The sequence below is a fragment of the Rhododendron vialii genome, chromosome 6a (assembly GCF_030253575.1).
Source record: "Rhododendron vialii isolate Sample 1 chromosome 6a, ASM3025357v1".
In the NCBI taxonomy this organism is placed as follows: domain Eukaryota; kingdom Viridiplantae; phylum Streptophyta; class Magnoliopsida; order Ericales; family Ericaceae; genus Rhododendron; species Rhododendron vialii.
In genome coordinates, this window is record NC_080562.1 from 43,464,049 (window position 1) to 43,484,929 (window position 20,881).

At 37.7% G+C, this 20,881-nt stretch overlaps 1 protein-coding gene across 2 annotated transcripts; it reads right to left on the bottom strand.

Moving 5' to 3' along the window:
• Positions 1 to 313: 313 nt before the first annotated feature.
• Positions 314 to 18,861, bottom strand: LOC131330220 (probable LRR receptor-like serine/threonine-protein kinase At1g56140). 2 transcript variants are annotated; one of them, XM_058363716.1, is made up of 24 exons: positions 18,649 to 18,861; positions 15,306 to 15,495; positions 14,485 to 14,556; positions 14,197 to 14,268; positions 14,022 to 14,093; positions 13,620 to 13,691; positions 12,405 to 12,476; positions 12,237 to 12,308; positions 11,974 to 12,045; positions 11,809 to 11,883; positions 11,628 to 11,699; positions 11,387 to 11,458; positions 11,206 to 11,271; positions 10,611 to 10,673; positions 10,383 to 10,427; positions 9,562 to 9,626; positions 4,723 to 5,099; positions 3,740 to 3,938; positions 3,489 to 3,662; positions 2,516 to 2,634; positions 1,999 to 2,209; positions 1,672 to 1,906; positions 1,396 to 1,546; positions 314 to 1,015 (listed from the first exon to the last, which is right to left on the bottom strand). In XM_058363716.1, exons 1-24 carry the CDS (start codon positions 18,764 to 18,766, stop codon positions 635 to 637), a joined length of 3,117 nt encoding a protein of 1,038 aa, XP_058219699.1. In that variant the 5' UTR covers positions 18,767 to 18,861; the 3' UTR covers positions 314 to 634. The 2 variants fall into 2 exon arrangements, with proteins under 2 accessions (XP_058219699.1, XP_058219700.1); XM_058363717.1 differs by having other exon boundaries at positions 1,672 to 1,903; positions 18,649 to 18,859.
• Positions 18,862 to 20,881: the final 2,020 nt, after the last annotated feature.

Sequence of the window (20,881 nt, forward strand, 5' to 3'; positions counted from 1 at the left end):
TGAGGGGCAACCAGCACATGACCCAAATCGCACAGGTCAAGCTGAATTTTCCCCAAAAAATAGATTGAGCATATTCAATTTGGTGAAAATTCAGAGTTCACAATAAATCCTCTGGTTTTTGAGTCTCTTTTTTTTCCTTTCTCGTCATTTTTGCTAAAGGTCCACTTTCGGATTAAGGTTCATCTGTCTTTTGTCAAATTTTCTTCAGGAACGAACGTAATACTTTTAGGCTCATATAGCATGACAATAACAAAAACCTTTAAACGTTGGATTTTTAAGTGAACTTGACATATGGAATGGAACAATGCTAGAATCACTTTAACCACAACATACACATATAAGATTAAAAGCATCAAAGGGGCTGCCACCTTATCTGCAAATCCAATCTCAAATGAATTGGGATATTCGGCATTCCTTCTGGGAACGCTTAAGCCTTGACAAAAACCAACCACTGTTGAATTTGACAACATTCTAACATCCTTTTTCTGTATATGATATACTCCAAAAGGTGATAAGCTAAATTTCTCTATAGCAACAAACCAAAAACAACAACAATTTTATACAGAAAAGAAATCTCATGTCATGTATTCCTGTTGAACTAATCACTGTTTCTTCCTCAAAAAATTAACAAACTTCACCTACCTTCTCCAATGACCTCTTCCACTTGATGAGCTGCATTAATCTGTGAATGGCCTGGATCAGCCGTCGTGGTTGCACTTGATGAACTGAATTGGCTATGTTTGTTTTCCCCACTTGGTGTATCAGTGGTCATAAAACTGGTCGTATCGTTGAATTTCCAGTCGGTCAAATATCCAGGCCGCGTACTGACAGCACTAACTTCAATGTCTCCTGAAAGCATTGCCACTGCACGTGACATGGATGGGCGTAGCTGTGGGGATGTCTGGGTGCACAAAAGAGCTACTCCTATCACTCGTTTTACTTCTTCCTCGTCAAATTCCAACAAAGTAGCGTCCACTAGCTCAACCTCGCGGTCATTTTCATGTAGATGCCAGGCCTAAAAGGAGGGAAGATTAAAATTTCATAAGAATCATATAATGGAGCAGGCTGGGTGTAAGGATGAGTGGATCAGATATTGATTGTGTATAATGCACATTTTAAAAATACCAGAATTTGGTTTCGGAGAAATACAGAGATGACAAGTTTTTTCGTACTATTTGGACAAGGAATTTTGTTTTCAATGATGCTCAAATAAAACCATCCTAAATTATTCAATATACAACGATCCTACTTTCTTTTTAAAGAACAGCACGAAGATGCAGCTGAATCACTAGCCACGGTCATAAAGCATACCGTACCCGCAACTATATATGCACCTCATAGGAATTTTTCAAATAATCAACAATTATTGAGTGCCAAAAAGAAAGTCAATCATACCCATTCAAGAAGATATATCTTTTCTTCTTCCAAGTTTGAGTCAGAATTTGGCCTTCCACTGACAATCTCCAAAGCTACAACACCAAAGCCAAACACATCGGCCTTTTCTGTAAGGTGCCCACGCATAGCATACTCAGGTGCAAGATACCCACTACATCAGTAACCATTAAAAAGTCATAACATGTAAGTTAATACTTCAGCTGCAAGCATTACCAAAATTGTATATCAGAACCAACAATATAAGAATATATGGAGATCGACTGCTGAGAATCTTACATTGTCCCCGCAACACGGGTACTGATGTGGGTCTTTTTGTCATCATAAAGTTTGGCCAAACCAAAATCAGAAATTTTGGGGTTGAGGTCAGAGTCGAGAAGAATATTGCTGGCCTTAACATCCCTGTGTACAATGCGAACCCGAGATTCCTCATGAAGATAAGCTAGACCCCTTGCTACTCCCAAGCATATATCAAAACGAACGGGCCAGTTAAGATACAAACTTGTCTTCCCTACTTCACAAAAGCCAAAAAAGTTAAGCATGTCGTATTTTAGCCTCATTAAGAAATAATAGTATACATAAACAGTAAAGGTGCTGTCTTTGTACCAAACAATGCCTGATCAAGACTTTTGTTTTCAAGATACTCATACACAAGCAGTCGTTTATCCCCCTCAATGCAGCATCCATACAATTTCACAAGATTCCGGTGTTGAACAGCAGATATCGTAGCGATCTCTGCAATAAATTGACTCTTTCCTTGGTGGGACGCCACTGACAGTTGTTTGACGGCAATAACCCTTCCATCATTTAGTGTTCCCTATAGAATATGAAATTTAATATTTTGGTATGGACTAACAAATCGCTGTTCTATTCAAAATATGTCCAACAGCAGGATTTGTATTTTCCTTCGTCTTATTTTCACAAAATTGCAGCGGACTGGCTCTCTCCATAACAAAAATTTGATGGTACAAGTGTACTGCTGCCATTCATACTGAATTTAAGAAGGAAAAAAAAGGGTGAAGTGGCAGATTTAGTTTAAGGGAGTCTGAAGAGAGGTGCCATTTCATAAAGCAATATGAAGATGTTGGACGATGGCCTTACCCATTTCTAGAAGGATGCTTACCTTAAAAACCGGTCCAAAGCCTCCCTCCCCTAGTTTGTTTGCAGGATTAAAATCTTCTGTTGCAGCCTTTAGTTCAGCATAACTGAAAGTGTAGGGCCTAGCATCCATCCCTAGGAGCTCTGCAAGTTCAGTAAATCCTTGTTTGTGAATGTCCTAGGACGTTAATACTCAACTATATTAAGCTTAAACGATGGACATTATCAATCTGTGGCACATTGAAGTACACAAACATACTAATTTCGGATGGGACACTAAGGGCAGTGCCAAAAAGTGTTTCTTTGACAATGTGTTAACTTCTTTTCCATGATGATCCAGAGCATTTAACATACTTACAAGTGGAAAAGAAAAGGCAGGGATGGGCTGTTTTGTCCGGGGATTGCTGGTTGGCTACAAATGTGTGGGTGTTTAAGAGAACATTTACACATACCTCTATCATGTCTGAACACACTCTGAAAAAAGCATATAGCATGCCTGAGACTACTAAGAATTAGGGCTGTAAAGGAGCCGAGCCGAGCTTTGTTGAGCTCGAGCTCGTTTACTAAATGAGCCAAGAATTCGAGCTCGAGCTTGTAAACGAGCCAAAAATTCAATCTCGAGCTCGGCTCGAGCCTTAACAAGCCGAGCTTAGCCATTTACTAAATGAGCCTCTTTAATCGAGCCGGCCTCCCTTAACGAGCCGCACTTTTGTCGAATGAGCCGAGCTGAGCCGAGCTCCACTTTGCTAGTTTACTAAATGAGCCGAAAACTCGAGCTCAAGCTCGGGTCATTTACTAAACGAGCCGAGCTGAGAGTTAACGAGCTGAGCTAGCTCGTGAGCTGCTCAGTTTCTTTTCAGCCCTACTAAGAACATGAATATACAGCATTGGACCCATACAGCTTAAATCAACATTAAAAATGAATATCCAATGCAGTAGAAGACAAAGTAATGGACAGATAACAAAGTTGCCGTACTGTTCTTCTGAGTATTTTTTACCTTCATCATCGTCCCATCCTGGCCTTTTTCTGCGTTTGATGAAACAAAACAGCGCAAGTACTGATAGAAAGCTTACTACGCCAACAGGAACAACAATTCCCACTATCAAACCCGTCTTACTCTTTTTGCTGGTTGGAGAACTTGGAGGGTTGTTACTAACAGTAGGGCTGAAATCTGCGCAAAATCATAGTCATTAGAAAATTGGTACTAACTTCTGTAAACTTGTATCAAATATTGAGGTCACCTATTACCTGGGACTGCACTGATTGCTGAAATAGAAGGTCCATATGTTCCTTGATCAGGTATACAGCAAGTCCCTTTACCAGCCCAAAATAGATGGATTTCTAGGTAGTTTTCTGATACCTGAGCCATAAATCTCTTCTCAACAGCTTGGTAAGAGACACCACCGGCCTCCTTCTTTATGTCAAAATCTTCCCAAACCAGGTTCCCCTAGAATGAAGAGGCTGGAACTTAAGAACCAAAGGATTGGTATCTACGAAGCATAGGTGTTTTTGACTATCTTTTACAGAAATGTACATGAAATGGAATTATGTACTTACTAAAATTCTGAGAAAAATTGAGCTCGCAGTTCTTTTCTCCCATGTCCGGACAAAGAATTCATGTAAATATAATATCTAGGGAATTCACGTAATATAATAATTGACTATGGTAATTGAAAGGTAACACATTAGGAAATTCATTACCACAAAAAAAGGGGGGGATATTTGGAAAACAAGAGCTCGTGGCGACATTTTAGAGAAGCTTGGGAGTTAATCTCTAACAGCTATTGGATGGTCAGACTGTGAAAATACGGTTGCGAAGGGTAATAAGGTACAAGCTGTCGAGGAAGATAACACAGTTTAAGTCGAAAAGCATCACTTAGGTGCAAGGACAAAGGAGGTTAGAAATTTCTCAAAGTGCTAATCTAACTATTCTAACCATGCTGAATTTCGCCCAAAAAAAGAAGAAGTTATAAGATATAAAACCCAGTCCACCATTCCAGCACTTTGGGTAAGGAGATCAACAATAGGGGATGGCTTATTGCATGTTTCACCCTGCTACTTATAAGTAACTCTTAAATTAATGAATAAAAAACTTTAAAGCTGTGAATACACATAATGAAGAGGATATCTAGAGAAACTTGTCCAAACAAACAAACTGTTTGAACTAATAGAGAAACAGAAAAAAAAAAAATTTCACATTTAAAATTCAATTTCAATAACTCAGCACAGACCTGGATGTATATATCAAAAACACGCCTTCCAAGACTTTCCCAACTTGAGGGATTTGGGATTACTATCTCCGCAAACTGGAGAGTCACGTTGTAATTACCATTCTCAAGCCCCAGCCCATAATATCTTAGTGATCCAGGTGAGTTTCGTGCTGTCTGGAACAGCTCTGAGTCCAAAGTATTTGTGAACTGTCGCGAAGAGAAACTCTGATATTGAGGATTGTTGTTGTTGATGAAGCGTCCAACATTACTTACTGCCCACCTGTTTGTACTAGTCACATTATAAGTAGCCGGACCAAGAGTCTCATTATCGCTCTCATATACAATCTGACTACTAGCTGTAATCTGTGGACCACCGCACTTAATCGCAAAGCTGGAATCTGCAAACCATCAGGGAAGAGGAATCCATCATATTGGAGTTCAAATAGGTGCACTAGAAAAAACAAATCAGTATAATCCTGTTGATCATGGGATGCATCTTATGGGTTAATGCACATCTAAAAGGTGGAAATTTACATTTAACAAAGACAAACTTGAGTCAACGCATTTCACGTGTGAAGTCTTGACATAATAAGGAAAGAAATTTCTCACTTCATCTGACAAGTACAAAAACTGGAACATTGACAGAAGACAAAAGAAACCAAAAAAAAATGTAGATGGTTTCGTAGAGCATCCACAATGTAATAATCAAAACCAAAGGATTGCTAAAGTTAGCAATATTTGCTCAAAAAAGTGCTCACATTGTAATAACCAAACTTAGCAACCTCTTAGCACCTCATCAAATTTTGGCCTTTGAATCCTCTATGAGGATCTCTTTGTGAGAGCATCCACAATGTAATAATCAAAATTGGATAACCAAAAGTTGCCACATCACCTTTTGGTTATCCATTTAAGACATTGCTAAAGTTAGCAATATAGATGTCCACATTGTTTATTTTTTGCCCATAATCAAAAGGAGTTGGCAAAATTTCAAATCTAGCGGTCAGTTTTTTCTTTTTCTCAATCTAATGGTTTACATTGAACGGCATTATAGTAAAATAAGTGAAAGTGAAGAGCATTTGTTAAAATCCATAAAGTGATCAATATTGTTAAATGCAAAACCACTTGCCAAAGTGGAGAGTGCGTTTCACCTACCAATAAAGCATTTGCTTTAGAGAGAGTGAGTTTCACTTTCCCATAATGGTTGTACTTGATTGAAAAGATGTGGGGACCAAAAAATTTGGTTATTGGCAAAATGTTGCTAGTTTTGACTATCCAAATGCCCAAATTTGATGAGTTGCTAAGAGGTTGATAAGTTTGATTATTACAATGTGAGCACTTTTTTGAGCATACATTGCTAACTTTAGCATCCTTTTGGTTTTGATTATTACATTGTGGATGCTCTGAGGATCTTGTGAGGGTTTTCCTCCGGACCGTCCATCATGGTAATCAATGGTCCAGATGTGTTTGTATTTTTAACCGGTAATAATTAGTTTTTACTAGTAAAAAACACAAACACATCCGGACCATTGATTGCCAAGATGGATGGTCCGGATTCCATGAAAATCCTCACACAATCCTCCCAGGGAAGAATCCTCATGGAGGAACCTTTTGCCAACAACCAAATTTAATGGTCCCCACATTTTCTCAATTAAGTACAACCATCATGGGAAAGTGAAACTCACCCTCCATAAAGCAAATGCTTTATTGGTGGGTAAAACTCACTTTCTACTTTGGCAAGTGGTTGTACATTTAACAATATTGATCACATTATGGATTTTAACAAATGCTCTCCACTTCCATTTATTTTACTAAAATGCCATTCAATGTAGACCAATAGATTGAGAAAAAAAACTGATCATTAGATTTGAATTTTTGCAACTCATTGTGATTATGGGCAAAAAAAAATGTGGGACTTGACATTGCTAACTCTAACAACATCTAAATGGATAATTAAAATCTGATGTAGCAAGTTTTGACTATTCACTTTTGATTACTCCCTCCATTCCAATTTGTGAGTCCCGCTTGGGAAATCCAACTTTTTAAGGGAGCATAATTATTACATGTACAAAATTTTAACTTTACAATTTTACCCTTTCATAGAATAACTTTGGTACATTGGTACAGTTTCCTAGTACAGTAAAAAACTCCCAAATCCCGAAAATTTAGGCGACAAGCTTGGCTCCCAAATCAGAGGTTGTTTCCAAGTAGTGGTATAAGTACAACAGGGCGGGTAAAAGGAATTGAAAATTCAAAAAAGTTGAATGAACAATAAAGAAAACCATAATCAACAATTAAAGTTTAAAGAAGGGCAAAAATGGAAAGTTGGATCCCTTTTTGTGTTTACTTTTGGAGGTGAACACTTATTTTGGAACACCCAAAAAAGGAAAGATGGACTATGAATTATGAACGGAGGGAGTATTACAATATGGCCTTTCATTGGCAAAGGGCATTGTGAGATTGGAACTCGGAAAATAGGCCATTGACTAGCAACAACTGTTCGTAGATATAGTGATGCAAGAGCATACGTCACGCTAAGTGTAACGACCCGCTCCATCTTTGTACAATATTGTCCGCTTTGGACGCCCAAAGCCCATAGACTTTCCAGTGAGGTCACCCATCCTTGGATTGCTCCAGGATGAGCACGCTTAACTGCGAAGTTCCTATGCGCTTTGGCCCGCCCTCACGGCTTTAAAAAGGCCTTGTACAAGTAGGAGGGATCTTTTCTTATAAACCATGACTTACCCCCTTCCGTCCGGACGCTTCCTGTAGTACCGCCGACCACCGGAAAGCGGGGTGTCACAATCTACCTTAGGGATGCAACGTCCTCGTTGCACAAGCCCAGCAACCTTTCCCTAGTGGCCATGGTGTGACACTTTGTTCTGTACAGCACAATCAGTGTGCTCGTACCAGATTCTAGAGGTGGCCCCCACCATGTAGACCAGGGTTGTGCTTTGATACCATATGTAACAACCCGCTCCATCTTTGTACAATATTGTCCGTTTTGGACGCCCAAAGCCCATAGACTTCCCAGTGAGGTCACCCATTCTTGGATTGCTCCAGGATGAGCACGCTTAACTGCGAAGTTCCTATGCGCTTTGGCCCGCCCTCACGGCTTTAAAAGGCCTTGTACAAGTAGGAGGGATCTTTTCTTATAAACCATGACTTACCCCCTTCCGTCCGGACGCTTCCTGCAGTACCGCCGGCCACCGGAAAGTGGGGTGTCACACTAAGCAAGGCCAAGTGGGCCCGCTAGGTCACTTTATTTGAGTTTTGATTAGATTTATTTTCGGTTTATCTTTTAGGGTTTTGAGTTGTTCTATGTCTTATGTTAGTCCTATAGACATAACTTAAGTTCCTAGTCTATTTAAAAAGTCATGTGACTGGCATGTGACTTTTTAATTATTTTGGAAGGCTAAGATTGAAGGGTTTGTTTTGTAATCAAGGACTAAGATGCTAGGGCTACTATAACACTAGTATAAATACTCTTTTGTAAGCTTTTGCAGATAGTTTTTTTACCTCTTACTTGCAGAATCTTAGATGCTAGAGACATTCTTGGGTTGAAACCTTAGAGTCCTCTCTCTTTTATATTCTATCTTTAGTTTTACATCAGTTTCTTGCTGTTTTCTGGTATTTGCTGCATCAAACTTGGTATCAGAGCTTAAAACCCTAGGTCTACAACATGGTTGGACAAGGTAGGGGCCGCGGTGGAAGAGGCAATCAAGCACAGCAAACAGAGATGGCTGAGATGAAGCGTATGATTGAAGATTTGTCGCGAGCTATGCAAGCACTCCAGCGACGAGAACGAGAACGTGCGGAAGCCCATATGGAGATTCCAGAAGGCAGCCACGACCCTTTTGACATACCAGAAGGTAGTCTTGAGAATGAAGGCATGGAAAGAGAAGAGGAAAATCCCTTTCATGATGCTGAACACGCAGGTCACTTGAACGGAGGTGGATTGGAAGCGAGATTGGTGCACGCACTTGAGTTAAATGGTGGGGGAATTAAAATTGAAGTTGCTGATTTCTTCGGAAAGATGCATGCAGAAGATTATTTGGATTGGGAAGCTAGTCTGGAGAACTATTTTGAGTGGAAAACCATGGCCGAGGAGAGAAAGGTGCTGTTTGTGAAGCTCAAGTTGAAGGGAACTGAACTTCAATGGTGGAAGAGAGTTGAAGAACTACGTGCTTGACAGGGCAAGCACAAAATCAGCACTTGGGAAAAGATGAAAGCAAAGTTGCGCAAACATTTTTTACCCAACAATGTCAAAATTAATATTAAAAAACTATTACAAGATTTTCAATCAAAAGAAAATAAGCTAAAAAGACAAACCTATTCGTAATAATTACACTCCTCACCAAATGTCTAAAATTATGACCCAATGGAAACATTTCAAACTGCAGGAGCTATTACTAATATGCTTGAAGGAAGTCAATCAATTGCTTTAATTTATCCTATCCACTATAAATGTTTGAAAACTAACTTAAACATACATGCCTTAGTCAAAATATAAGTCCCTAGGAGCATCCGATGGAGTGATATCAAATTACCAGCCAGTTGGCTCAGTGAAAATGAAAGTGTTCCTCAAAAAATACAAAATGACACAGACAGGGTCATTTACCATTCACTTTATATCCATAATATTGAGTCATTAGATGAACGGGGTCACCCATCCTTACTCAGAAACCTTCCTGGTACCGAGTCAGCCAACAGTTACCAGTGTAAGTCTACTTACATTTAGAATAAAAAGGGTTTGATGGTTCAAAGTAACAGTAACTCAAAAAGATTCTCAATCCAAGATCATAGTGTAGATGTGTCCGATCTCAGAACCACAGGTAAGGGAAGGTTTTCAATTGCACTTACAAATAGGAGAATTGCGATTGCAGGGAAAGTTCCTTTGAAGACAGTTCAATCCTGAAGGCAAAACACTGTACGCAGAAGAAGAATGGATATTGATTATTGCATGTTGAATTTTCCATATAAGTAATGCAATTAGAGTAGAACGATTCATCAGATACTGTCGGTAACATCTTATGGAAACAAAGAACACAAGCATGGAGTGTAACTAAAAAATGTTTAAGCTTTGAACTCTTATTACTCCAGTACTCAATATAAAGTACATGTATCATGGATTCTCCGTGTTATCTTTATAATGTCAGGTATGAGTTGTGTTTATCACTACATCCTGCAGGTTCCATGGAAGAATTCTTTGCAAAGTTGTCTAGGAAACTTCTTACATAGGCCCCATTTGCTGCACCTCTGACAATCGGTTTGCACTAACCACATTGTAAAGATTTTCATCTATATTTTAGAAAGTGCAAATCAGATGCCAGCAGCCAGCCAGTTTCATCTAGAGTCTAATACCATGACACAAGAACACTGAATAATAAACCCTAGAAAGCGGTGAACCTCATTCAGCTGCATATAGAAATTGAGGGTGGAAATAAACCCTAGAATGCAAGACGAGATCGATGCAGTATGACATATCTGCACAACTTGAATAATATCCCTATTCCGTTTACATTGAGGATCATACATCCTCTAAAGCTAACAGCTAGTGCATTCAACAGCAATATCATCTAACACTCGAATTGTATATAGCAAATTATACAACTTTCTTATAGTATTACTAACTATTCAGAGGCCACATAATCATTGAAAACATACAGCACAGAGAGAATCACCTGTTGTTTGCACTTTCAATTGTGAAGTTATTGGCAACTAAGTTACTGCATATTACATCCAAAAAAACTCAACTTTAGTCTCGAGACTATAACAAAATCAACTGATACAAAATGGAACTTGTGGGAAAAATATAACAAATCAGCTAGCAATATAACTATTTGGATGTCGGACGGTAAACCAAAAATTGCAACGAAAACAGAGAAGAGAGACATAAAACTTCTACGTACAGTTGCAAGCCTTGTTCGATCCAAGAAGGAAAGCTCCCAGATAATTCATTGTACGACACATCTCTGCAACCAAAGACATTATTGGGATGCTTACTTGAGATATTCATTCTACTGAGAACCGACACATTGATTAGTCTTGAATTTGAGCGATGAAGTCTCAAGTTCAGTCAACATCAGTACCAACCTAGTAGCTACTCACAATAGGTATCCATGTCTCCTCCCAGGCTAAAACATAGTAGCAAGATGCCCTTTAACAGGAAACTTTTCCCAAGCAATAAATGATGGTTTTCTTTTCTTCACAATCCTACTTGTTTCCTTGTTATTATGTCTAAAGGAACAATCGATACAAACTATGCGACATTGTAGTTGTAAACAACTTACTCCATAATGATTCGCCTAAACTAAACCTGCACATTTTATTGAGTAAACAAATCATAGGACTGTTCAATGGTGGGTTATGCTCATAACATTCTAAAAACTTCACATTTGATAAGATCTATTGTTTTGGTATGATCAGTCGTGACCATAAAATGAAATAGTACCACTTTGCATACACTATCATGGAATTGCGAATGGTTGCGTAAGATTTACTTACATATTCGAAAGAGACGTACTCTTTTGTGCGGGAAGCGTTCCATTCAATTTATTATTCCCAAGAAACCTGAACATACACCAATTAGTTCAAGTCATAATGAATCATACTTTCTATAATTCTTCTAGAAAAAAAATAAAAATGCACAGCATGTTTATCGCATGTAAGAGAGAATCCTTATTACAAGTAAGAGAGAGAGCTCAAATTGAAGAGAGAATCTGGAATCTGTCCAGCTAAATTGTTAAAGCTCAAATCCCTGGAAAATTAGACAAAACCAGTTGTTACATGTTAGTTCTAAAATGTTAAAAACCACATGTTTACTTTGTAGAGGTGTTGGCTCCATCTTCATCCACCAGATTATCAACTGCAAAACTTACAAGCTGAAATATATGGAAGCCAAAGAAAATTTAACATCAGTAACTTACAGCAGAGACAAACTCTGATAATCACCAATATTGGAGGGGATAGAACCAGAAATATTGTTATTCCTCAAAATTCTGCCAGGCATGAAACAAGTTTATTAGATTTAGTTTGTGAAAAACAATGGACGATAATAGGGTAAAAGTATTTCAAAATTGATTGTCAGCTATAGCCGTATTGCCTTACAAGGTATTCAGAGACGTCATATCTTTCAGAAATTCCAGTGAAGTACTGCTTCCATTTGACAAATCACTTATCATCCTATTTAATCACACGGTATGTTATAAGAGAGAAGAATATATCATCCATATTTTAACACAAACAATGCTATTGAAAGAGTTTAACACTCACAATGACGTCAACTTGGTCAAGTTGGAGAATGATGGTGGTATTGGACCTTCAAAGGAGTTTCCTTGAAACCTCCTACGGATAAATTAAGTACAGTAAATTTACAGTTTATAGAAAGTACATACAATAAAGGTAACTGCATGGAGTATCAATTTGTAGAATAAAACAAAAAAGCATCTCAGTTACCAACTATGTGGTTTAAAGTAAAGCTATGGTCAGAGTACGACTATCAAAATAAAGAGGACACAACATACAAGATTGCTTACAGGTCGATAAGTTGTGACCAATTCCCTATGAATTCAGGTATGCTGCCGTTGAGTTCATTATCCGAACCCCACCTGAAATCCTCAAAAAATTCCTTGGTTATCACAGATACAATTAATTTGAAAAAGATGTTCAAGTTTTCCATAAAGGATAAGCCAGAAAGCTCTTACAAATTTTTCAGGTTTCGTAGAGCAGCATATGTAGATGGTATAGCTCCACTGACTCCAGAACTATCAATGTAGCTGTCAAGGTGGATAATTTAATAAGTATAATGCTCCAATTTTCGGCATGCAACACCAGCCTTATGTAGGTTACACTGTACAGGCCTTAAAACTGCAAGATGTTTACGAGGTGAAACTTAAGGCTACATCAGGATTCCTCTATTGTCATATACTTATGAAGAAAGAGAAAAATTAGAATATATGTGCCTACTACTCTAGATAGAATTTATAGCAGCCATCAGTTATGATATTATTGTTATATATACAGATCTTTAGTTCTATTAACTGTATTTTTTTCCTTGTAAAGAAACTGAAATAATTGAAGTTTCGTTATTGAACTGGGTTTGGTTTAATTCTAATAACTTTGGTTGGCTTTTTGTAACTGCTTATTTACAATACATACATGGGGATTATTTGGCCCACATAGTTATTAACTTCTCTTTTTTTGATTGACCTCCTCTTTAGTTCTTCACTTAGATGAAAGATAAAAGAGGAAAAAAGAGAACAAGAACAAGAAGAATTTTCCATCATCGATCCCGGAAGTTGAAGAGAAGCCGCAACTGCCTTAATCACTGGTCTCGATTATTGTGACCTAAAAGAGATCATCTATGTCAAATATGCAATTCTCAATCATCTATTCTCCTTCACTAAAAGAAATAACTAGTGAGAGTCTTGAGGCCAATGTTGTGTCCTAAACAGACTTTTGCAGTTAATGTTATACAATGTGTACTTCATTCCTGGGATATCTCATAACAAGTGCACCGCACCGCGCTTCGCTCCTGAGAGAACAAGAGCAGGGCAGCATCTCCGGGCATTAATGGTTGTTTCTTCCTACCCCTGTTGTAATACCTTTCAGTATCTAAAACTAAGGTCAAGGCAGCTAGAAATATAACAACAATTTGCCAAATTTCTGGACACAAAAGAAGAGACTGAGGAAGGTACAAGTTAAGCAAAGTAGGATGAGGAAAGTGAGGAAGTATGTTGTGAGCTTCTAAAATCTAAGCAGTGTGCTCACAGGGACATCTTTCAGTTGTAAGATAAGATGCTTGTGTTATGGCAATGGGCAATCTGCCGAACCATTTCTATCAAATGCTGGCATGCTGCCCCCAAAAAACAGCATATTCCAGATAATGAAACAATAGTGCGGAATGTATCAGCACTTACAGTTGCTCTAATTTTGTCAACTTCCCAAGTTCTGATGGCAGAGGGCCAGAGAAGTTATTTGAACTAAAGCTCCTGCAAAATTAGCAAGTTAACAACACCAGAATAGTTTGAAGAAGTAACATGTGAATGTTATGCAGAAAATGGGATTGTACATTTCAGCTATGTGTACAAGTGTCGCAAATTTTCAATGGGACAAGGAACTGAATGCCACTACAGCAAACAACTGCTTTCCATAAGAAAAAATCCAAACTTACAAAATGGTATTTATATGGCACGGTTGTTTACACAAGATGATTATACTTGGGAGGACTGTACTTGTTGGCCTCAAGTTGCATTGCAGTCAATATAAAGCTAAAACATGAAGTTTCCACTTAAAAACGTAAAAATTCAAGAATAACATACAATACTATCAGATTCGTTAGATTTCCAAGTTCCTTCGGAACCTCCCCAGAAAGTGAATTAATCCCTAGGCTCCTGACAACATTAAATCAGGTGTCAGAACATTAAAGGAGTCTAGCTACACTTGAATAAAATGTTGACGACCCAATGTTAATAAATAAAAAATAAGGTGGCTTACAGATACTGCATTTGAGTTAGATTGGCAATGGATGAAGACAGGGGACCAGTCAGGTAATTTTGGGCTAAGTTCCTGTAAAATATGGAAGAAACTTAGTAGAGCATTGTTTGATGTGAGAGACTTTTCAATGAAATAGCAAGGAAAACTTTATTCAAAGATGCATTACGCATGTAGATATATGGATAGGAGCTGCATCATAATTTTAAGGTTTCAGTTTGATAGTACGTCACATAGTGTAGAAGGAAAACAAAACATTATTGAAACCAAAACGGTTTTGGGGAAACATACAGATTGCTGAGGTTAGTCAAAGACCATAGCTCATCGGGGATTTGTCCAACAACACTTAGCGCATAGACTTTGCTGTTACAAAATGATAAAGAAGGCAAGCATTAAGTGGAAGACTTCAAAAAAGGTAATAAGAACTTGAGTTCATAAATCAAGGTTCTGACTTCAGCTAGCTGCATAGTAATTACTAAATCGTGCATGGTAGCTTGACTACAAATTGAATTCCTACCACTAACAGTCAATAGAAAGAGAATGAACTTACGAGAACTACATTCAACTCAACTCAACACGTATTTGTACAAGTTACTGAGTTTGGATAACCATATTTGTACTAAATACTGCAGGTTACTGCAATAATTCTTGTAGGGCCGACCATCATATTTTCTTTATTGCCTCAACTCATGCTCTCCCTCAGTATAATCCAAACCATCCCGCTCAAACGATTTTCTCTCATTCGTTTTTTGTTGTGGTTGCTGTTGTTGTTGTTGTTGTTATAGGCATTTTCTTTCATTAGTTTATAATTCAAATCACCCCTCAATTGTTATACAATGCAAATGATCATCCCATCTCAAAATGTTGTCTAACCTCACTCCTAACTCATCCCTAACCCATTCTCTTCTCATGCTCCTATGTTTCGCCTTGACACTTTCTAGCATGACTGTACGTAGGATCGTAGTACCACTCGACAAAATTACAGCATGTGTTGAGAACAGTATTGAATTTCTAGACATTAATTATATGGAAGTTACATATGGGGAGCGTTTACGGGAGAAAAGTCCAGTAATTAATTTAGTAGTAATTTCTACTCCTACAGTATGACTTACAGTTCGATTATGGTGCAAGTGGTACCATCGCATCGGCATTTGATACCGGGATTGTAATCTCCATTGGTGGTCTCGATGCTGGTCGAATCGATGGCTCCTCCGCTGCATGGTTCTCCGCTTATGTTCCATTTAGTTATTGAGTTTGTCGCTGATGTCCCCCATTGGCTGAACACCGAGTTCAAAGCACTCACTGCCCCAAATTCCAAAAAACAACCAAGTTTATTAGGACCTATTTTTTTCTTAAATTAAATGGACTAAAACTCATGTTTACATGGAATTTTTAGACAAGTCATTCCGCTCACATTTACCTAATAATTCGACATTCAACGAAAATAATTTGACTATTGTTATTGGCAAATTTAATGAAAACTCAGCATAACCTAAAGAATAAGATTAAATTATTTACACCGTCGGTGTGAACGAAAGTTTTCTCCAAATCAATTAGATTGTACGACGTCACCATATACTACTAATTGAGACTACTATTTTTTACGACATGGTGCAATCTAATTGATTTTGAGGAAGCTTTTTGTTTACACCGACGGTGTATATAATTTAGTCTTCCTAAAGAATATAATTTTGTCCAAAAGCTTTTTTGGATGGTGACCCAATTTATTTTTTGAAGATAAAAAGAAAAGAAGAAAATTTCAGAGGATGGAAACAAGTAGTAATTTTGAAGGGCGGTTCTGGAGATGACCAATGATCACCCAAAGTAAAGAAAGAAAAATAATGGCTAAACCTGTCCCAAACTGTAAAGGAAGTCTACTCACACCTGGGGGTGTAAACGAGCCAAGCCGAATCGAGCTTCAGTGAGCTAGAGCTCGGCTCGTTTACTAAACGAGTCAAAAACTCAAGCTCGAGCCTTAACGAGCCGAGCTTAGTCATTTACTAAACAAGCCTCTTTAATCGAGTCGAATCTCTCTTAACAAGCCGAACTTTTGTCGAACGAGCCGAGCTCCACTAGACTTGTTTAGTAAACGAGCCAAAAACTCGAGCTTGAGCTCAGCTCGTTTACTAAACGAGCTGAGCTCGCGAGCTGCTCAGTTCGTTTATAGCCCTACTCACACCCCATTTTTTTTATAACTAAACTTAGAATCAATTTGCCTAATTAGCATATAGACTCCATCATTTTGATGATCAGAAACGTTCAATAGAAAAAAAATCAAACTCACACAAAAGATTAATGTACTCATGCATTATTAACATGAGATAAATATAAAATTTGGGGTGACTAATATTTTCAACGCTCTCTATGAGATGAACATTTCATATTAACAAAATGACAGAGGCTATATACTGAGGTATAAATCGTTTGTAGGTGTAGTCGTAAAAATGAGGGGTGAGAGATTGTGAGTTGACTTTTCCGAAACTCTTACATAATGAAATAATAAGCAAAAATCGTTATTTGCCTATTCACACTATAAGAGCCAAATAAGAACTGATGCATTGGAATTAATAAGAGATTATTTGCGTACTAATCTAAATGAATGATAAACTCGAGTTCACGAGAGAAGGAGACAAAGTTTGAATATTATTGATCAAAAGCTGTATAAATATTAGGTTACAAACCCTTGTATAGGCCCAAAACCCTAGAAATCCTAGGAAAATTAAAAAGTCCCGAAAATTGGAGAAAATAGTAATAAAATTGAAAACTAGACAGAAAAAATAAGACTTTTCCAAAAAGAACCAACTGAAAAGGAATTACGGGTATGAGTTATTAACGTTTCAGAACTTTCCTAAAACGACAAAAACCATAAATTGAAGGCCTAAATGAAAGAATTAGGCTGAAAAACACTAGGGCTCATGACTTAGGGTCGTAAGCCCTGACCGCACCGGGAAAATAAGTCAACCCACCAAGTTTGGGCCCAATCAGAACTTGTCCAAAATTTGTCAAATTGGATAATTTGCAATTAAACAACGTTTGGCCTTCCGAGGCTTTGATCGATCCAATTGTTCATGAAATTGGGTCTCCACATGTTCTACATCAAGTTTTTATATGAGTCGGGGTTCGAATAAGTTTACGGCTATGATGCACGGACACAGACACGGAGACACTGAAATTCTAAAAAAAATGGGGACACAGACGTGGCCGCGGATACGCCACGTGTATATTTATTTATTTTTTCAATTTTTTTCAAGTTTAAATGGCAAAATGTGGACAAAACAAAAAATGTATTGTTCCAATACCATTTCAAACAAAACAAAACATTCATAAGTTCAACACAACCCTATTAAAAAAATTACAGTTTGATTCTTAAATTTTTAAAAAAATTACAATTTGACCCCAATTTTTTTTAAAAAAAATACACTTTGACCCCCTATGTGTCCTCATCGGTGTCCCCCGTGTCCCTCCCAAAAATTTAAATTAAGTTATGGGATACGCCACGTGGCTTGTCCTATACGTGTCCCCGCTGCGTCTGACTCTGCAATATGTTGACCTCTAGAGGTGTCGGTGCTTCATAGGTTTACGGGTTTGAATCAATTTACTTACACTTTACTTTTTGAGAACAAATCTCCCGTCCACTGATACAGGTTTTTCATTTCTCCTGCCAAAACTCTCTTCAGTTTAAGAGCTCTTAGAAGAACATTCCACTACTCCCAATTGTTCGCCAAATTCTAGCCAGAAAATAAATTTTGTCAGTTGTTGAACTGAAAATGGTTTAAGAAATGCCAAATCACATCAGTACCTAGTGTATAAAATTATACAGGTTCAAATCTTAAGGAAATGATCAAAGACCAACAGTTGTTAAGCCAAGAAACGATTTGATACCACTTAACCTTGCCAAAATTGTCAAGCATAGAACCGCAGTCTACAAAAATGACTAAATTCATGTTGGTGGAAATGCACACAATAATTAATTTATAAGCTTGAAAAATCAAGGTAGAATTAATTAATGGTGAGTCTCAAATACGAAAAACTTTATAATTTTCCACAATTTTGAAGTACCATCCAAAAGTGTTAACTGTCTTTTTTTCGTCAAATGATGGAGAAATCAGTACTTGAATTGAAACGGACAGAGGGTACAACTGTTTGGAGCCGGGGAGCTAGCCGCCGGCTCCTGGTGCTGTTTGTGAAAAAATAGAAAATGATTTATAGGGGGCGAAACTTCGTCGTCTATGTAGAGAAGAGAACAAAAGAGGGAAAAGTTCTGGTTATGGTTCTGGACCCACATGAAAAGCCATGTTAATTCTTAACTTAAGAGGCAGAGGGGCGCCACTCTTTCATTCAGTCGAATTAAAATCAGAACAACCCCACCCAGAGATCTCCCAAGCATATGGAGAGAGAGAGAGAGAGAGAGAGAGAGAGAGAGAGAGGGGTTATTAGATTAGGTAGGAGTATTACCTTCGGAAGCAGGGGTGGTACCACTTTGAGCTCGAACAATCTCAACCAAGCTCAGGAGGGAAACATAGTAGTAAAAGGCCAAGCTGGAACAAAGAACTAATGTTGCTGATCCACCCATTACACTCCTCTTTCCTGTGTTAATGGATTGGTAATCAATTAATGGAGATTCATTCAAGCCTAGCTAGCCTATATTATATATGAGTATATATATATATATTAGAGAGAGAGAGAGAGAGAGAGAGGCAATTAATACAGACCTGAAGGTTGCTAATTAGATTAAGTCTAACAAATCCAACTCAAAGAATATGTATGGGTATGGGTATGTATATGTATCTCCCTGTGAAATATTGAAAAATCTCGAGCGTTTACTGGAATAGTAGTATTGTTAGTAGTATTTTTCAAGGGAAAATGTCAAAGATACATGAAAAATCCCTATGAAATGGAACATGAAATCTTGAAAAGGTAATGAACAGTTCGGATTCACCATTGTATTGAATCTGAACCTCGAATTTATCACTATGAATCTGAGCTATTCATTGCCTTTTCATATTCCATTTCATAGATACTTTTCATGTGTCATACCAAACCCTTCTTTCAAACAAACGTCACAACCTTGGCTCATGCCCATGTGGCAAACAGGCAATTTGCATTAGTAGAATATATCGAAGACTGTAAAATGCTATACCCCAATATTGTTATTATTGTTATATATATAACCGCCAAGCTAGGCCAACTACAAGTCATCGACTTCATTTTAATTAAACTAATACTAATTAACAATTTACATGACCTCGGTATTGGAAACCTCCTGCCAACAAGTTAAACTGTGGGCTTGTATGGGGTTTGATTTTATGCCAAAAATCTCTCCGACTCGGAATATTAATTTTTGCAATTTTGTGTGAACTTATACAAATGTGTGTTAAAAAAGGTTTTTGAAGCTATCACACGGCGATTCTCCAGGAACAATCGATAATTACTCCTTCAAGTGGTGGCATGAATTGCGTTTTTATTGAACGGTTCAGTAAAAAACTGCTCGGATCAAGCCCTTCCCGATCATTTTTTTTGCTGTTTTCTCGCAAATACCGTTAAAATCACGTTCTGCACACTTTGAGCAGCTCGGATTGTCGCAATTCGAACTTACCTCACTACCCAAGAGACTAAATTGTTACCATCATGGATTTTCCAAGAAAAGATGAAAACATTGCACTACTGTGCGCCAAACATTGCCCAGCATGCATCAAATATGTCAAAAGTATCTATAAATTAGCACAATATACTTTATCAGGAAATGGTGGACTTGATAAATTGACGTGGTACTAAATTGACGTGGTACCAACCAATCTCGTAATCATTCCATACATGGTTCTGATTATAAAAGAATCTTAAATATTATGTGATAAAGGAATGTCGAGATTTACAAACAATTTGTCAGCTAGGTTAATGTTATATTGCTAGGTTTTCTATCTTGTAATCTCAGCCGTTTAAAAAATGTGTACCAATCTAATGGTTGAAAATATACGGATTCAAAAACCACTCTGTTATATTATATAGATAGATAGATATGATATAATGTTGCAGTGCTCTAAATCTAAAATGAGTTATATGATAGACAAGTACTGCTTTAGAATCATGGGGCTTTAATAATGCAAGATTGATCCGATCTAATTTACATATGATTTTGACCCAGCTAGAGTTCAAGCCGTCATGAGAGGACACTTATGTGTCAGTATATACATACCCAGCTAGCCCTCGCACGCACAAATTACTGGATGACGAATACACACCGTATGATGTGAAACGTTAACGAAGATTATCACTTTCGTAATCAAGTACTATGCATGATAATAACAATTGTAGACTTGTAAACAATTCAACCAAATGTATATTAAGGAATGGATCAAATTTATGATGCTGTGGTCACCACCCAGATCGATGGAATGCAACAATTCAAAGCTGAAAAATATGAGGGTATAATTAATAATTGTCGGCCGGAGATTACGACAGGACTTTATATATTTGTAGATAGAAAATGTCAACTACGTCAATATCGATTATTAATCCTATCTAGTTGACAACTTGAGAGGTACTATTGAAATGGTAGGCTACGAGAAATTTTTCAGCGTGGGGTGGGTACCATGTGGTGACCGTTTGGCACACTCGGACCGTTCATTTCGGTTTTGAACACTTCGGATTTAGAGAGAGAAAGAGGAGAGAGTGGTGGGGTGAGAGGAAA

Bases quoted from the DNA above. Each gene is read 5' to 3' on its own strand.
- LOC131330220 (XM_058363716.1), bottom strand. From the start codon at position 18,766: ATGGGTGGATCAGCAACATTAGTTCTTTGTTCCAGCTTGGCCTTTTAC. The intron at 14,557-15,305 runs GTAAGTCATACT...ATTTTGTAACAG, and splicing joins ACTTGCACCATAATCGAACT to CAAAGTCTATGCGCTAAGTG. The intron at 11,272-11,386 runs GTAATAAGGATT...GTGTATGTTCAG, and splicing joins TTGAGCTCTCTCTCTTACTT to GTTTCTTGGGAATAATAAAT.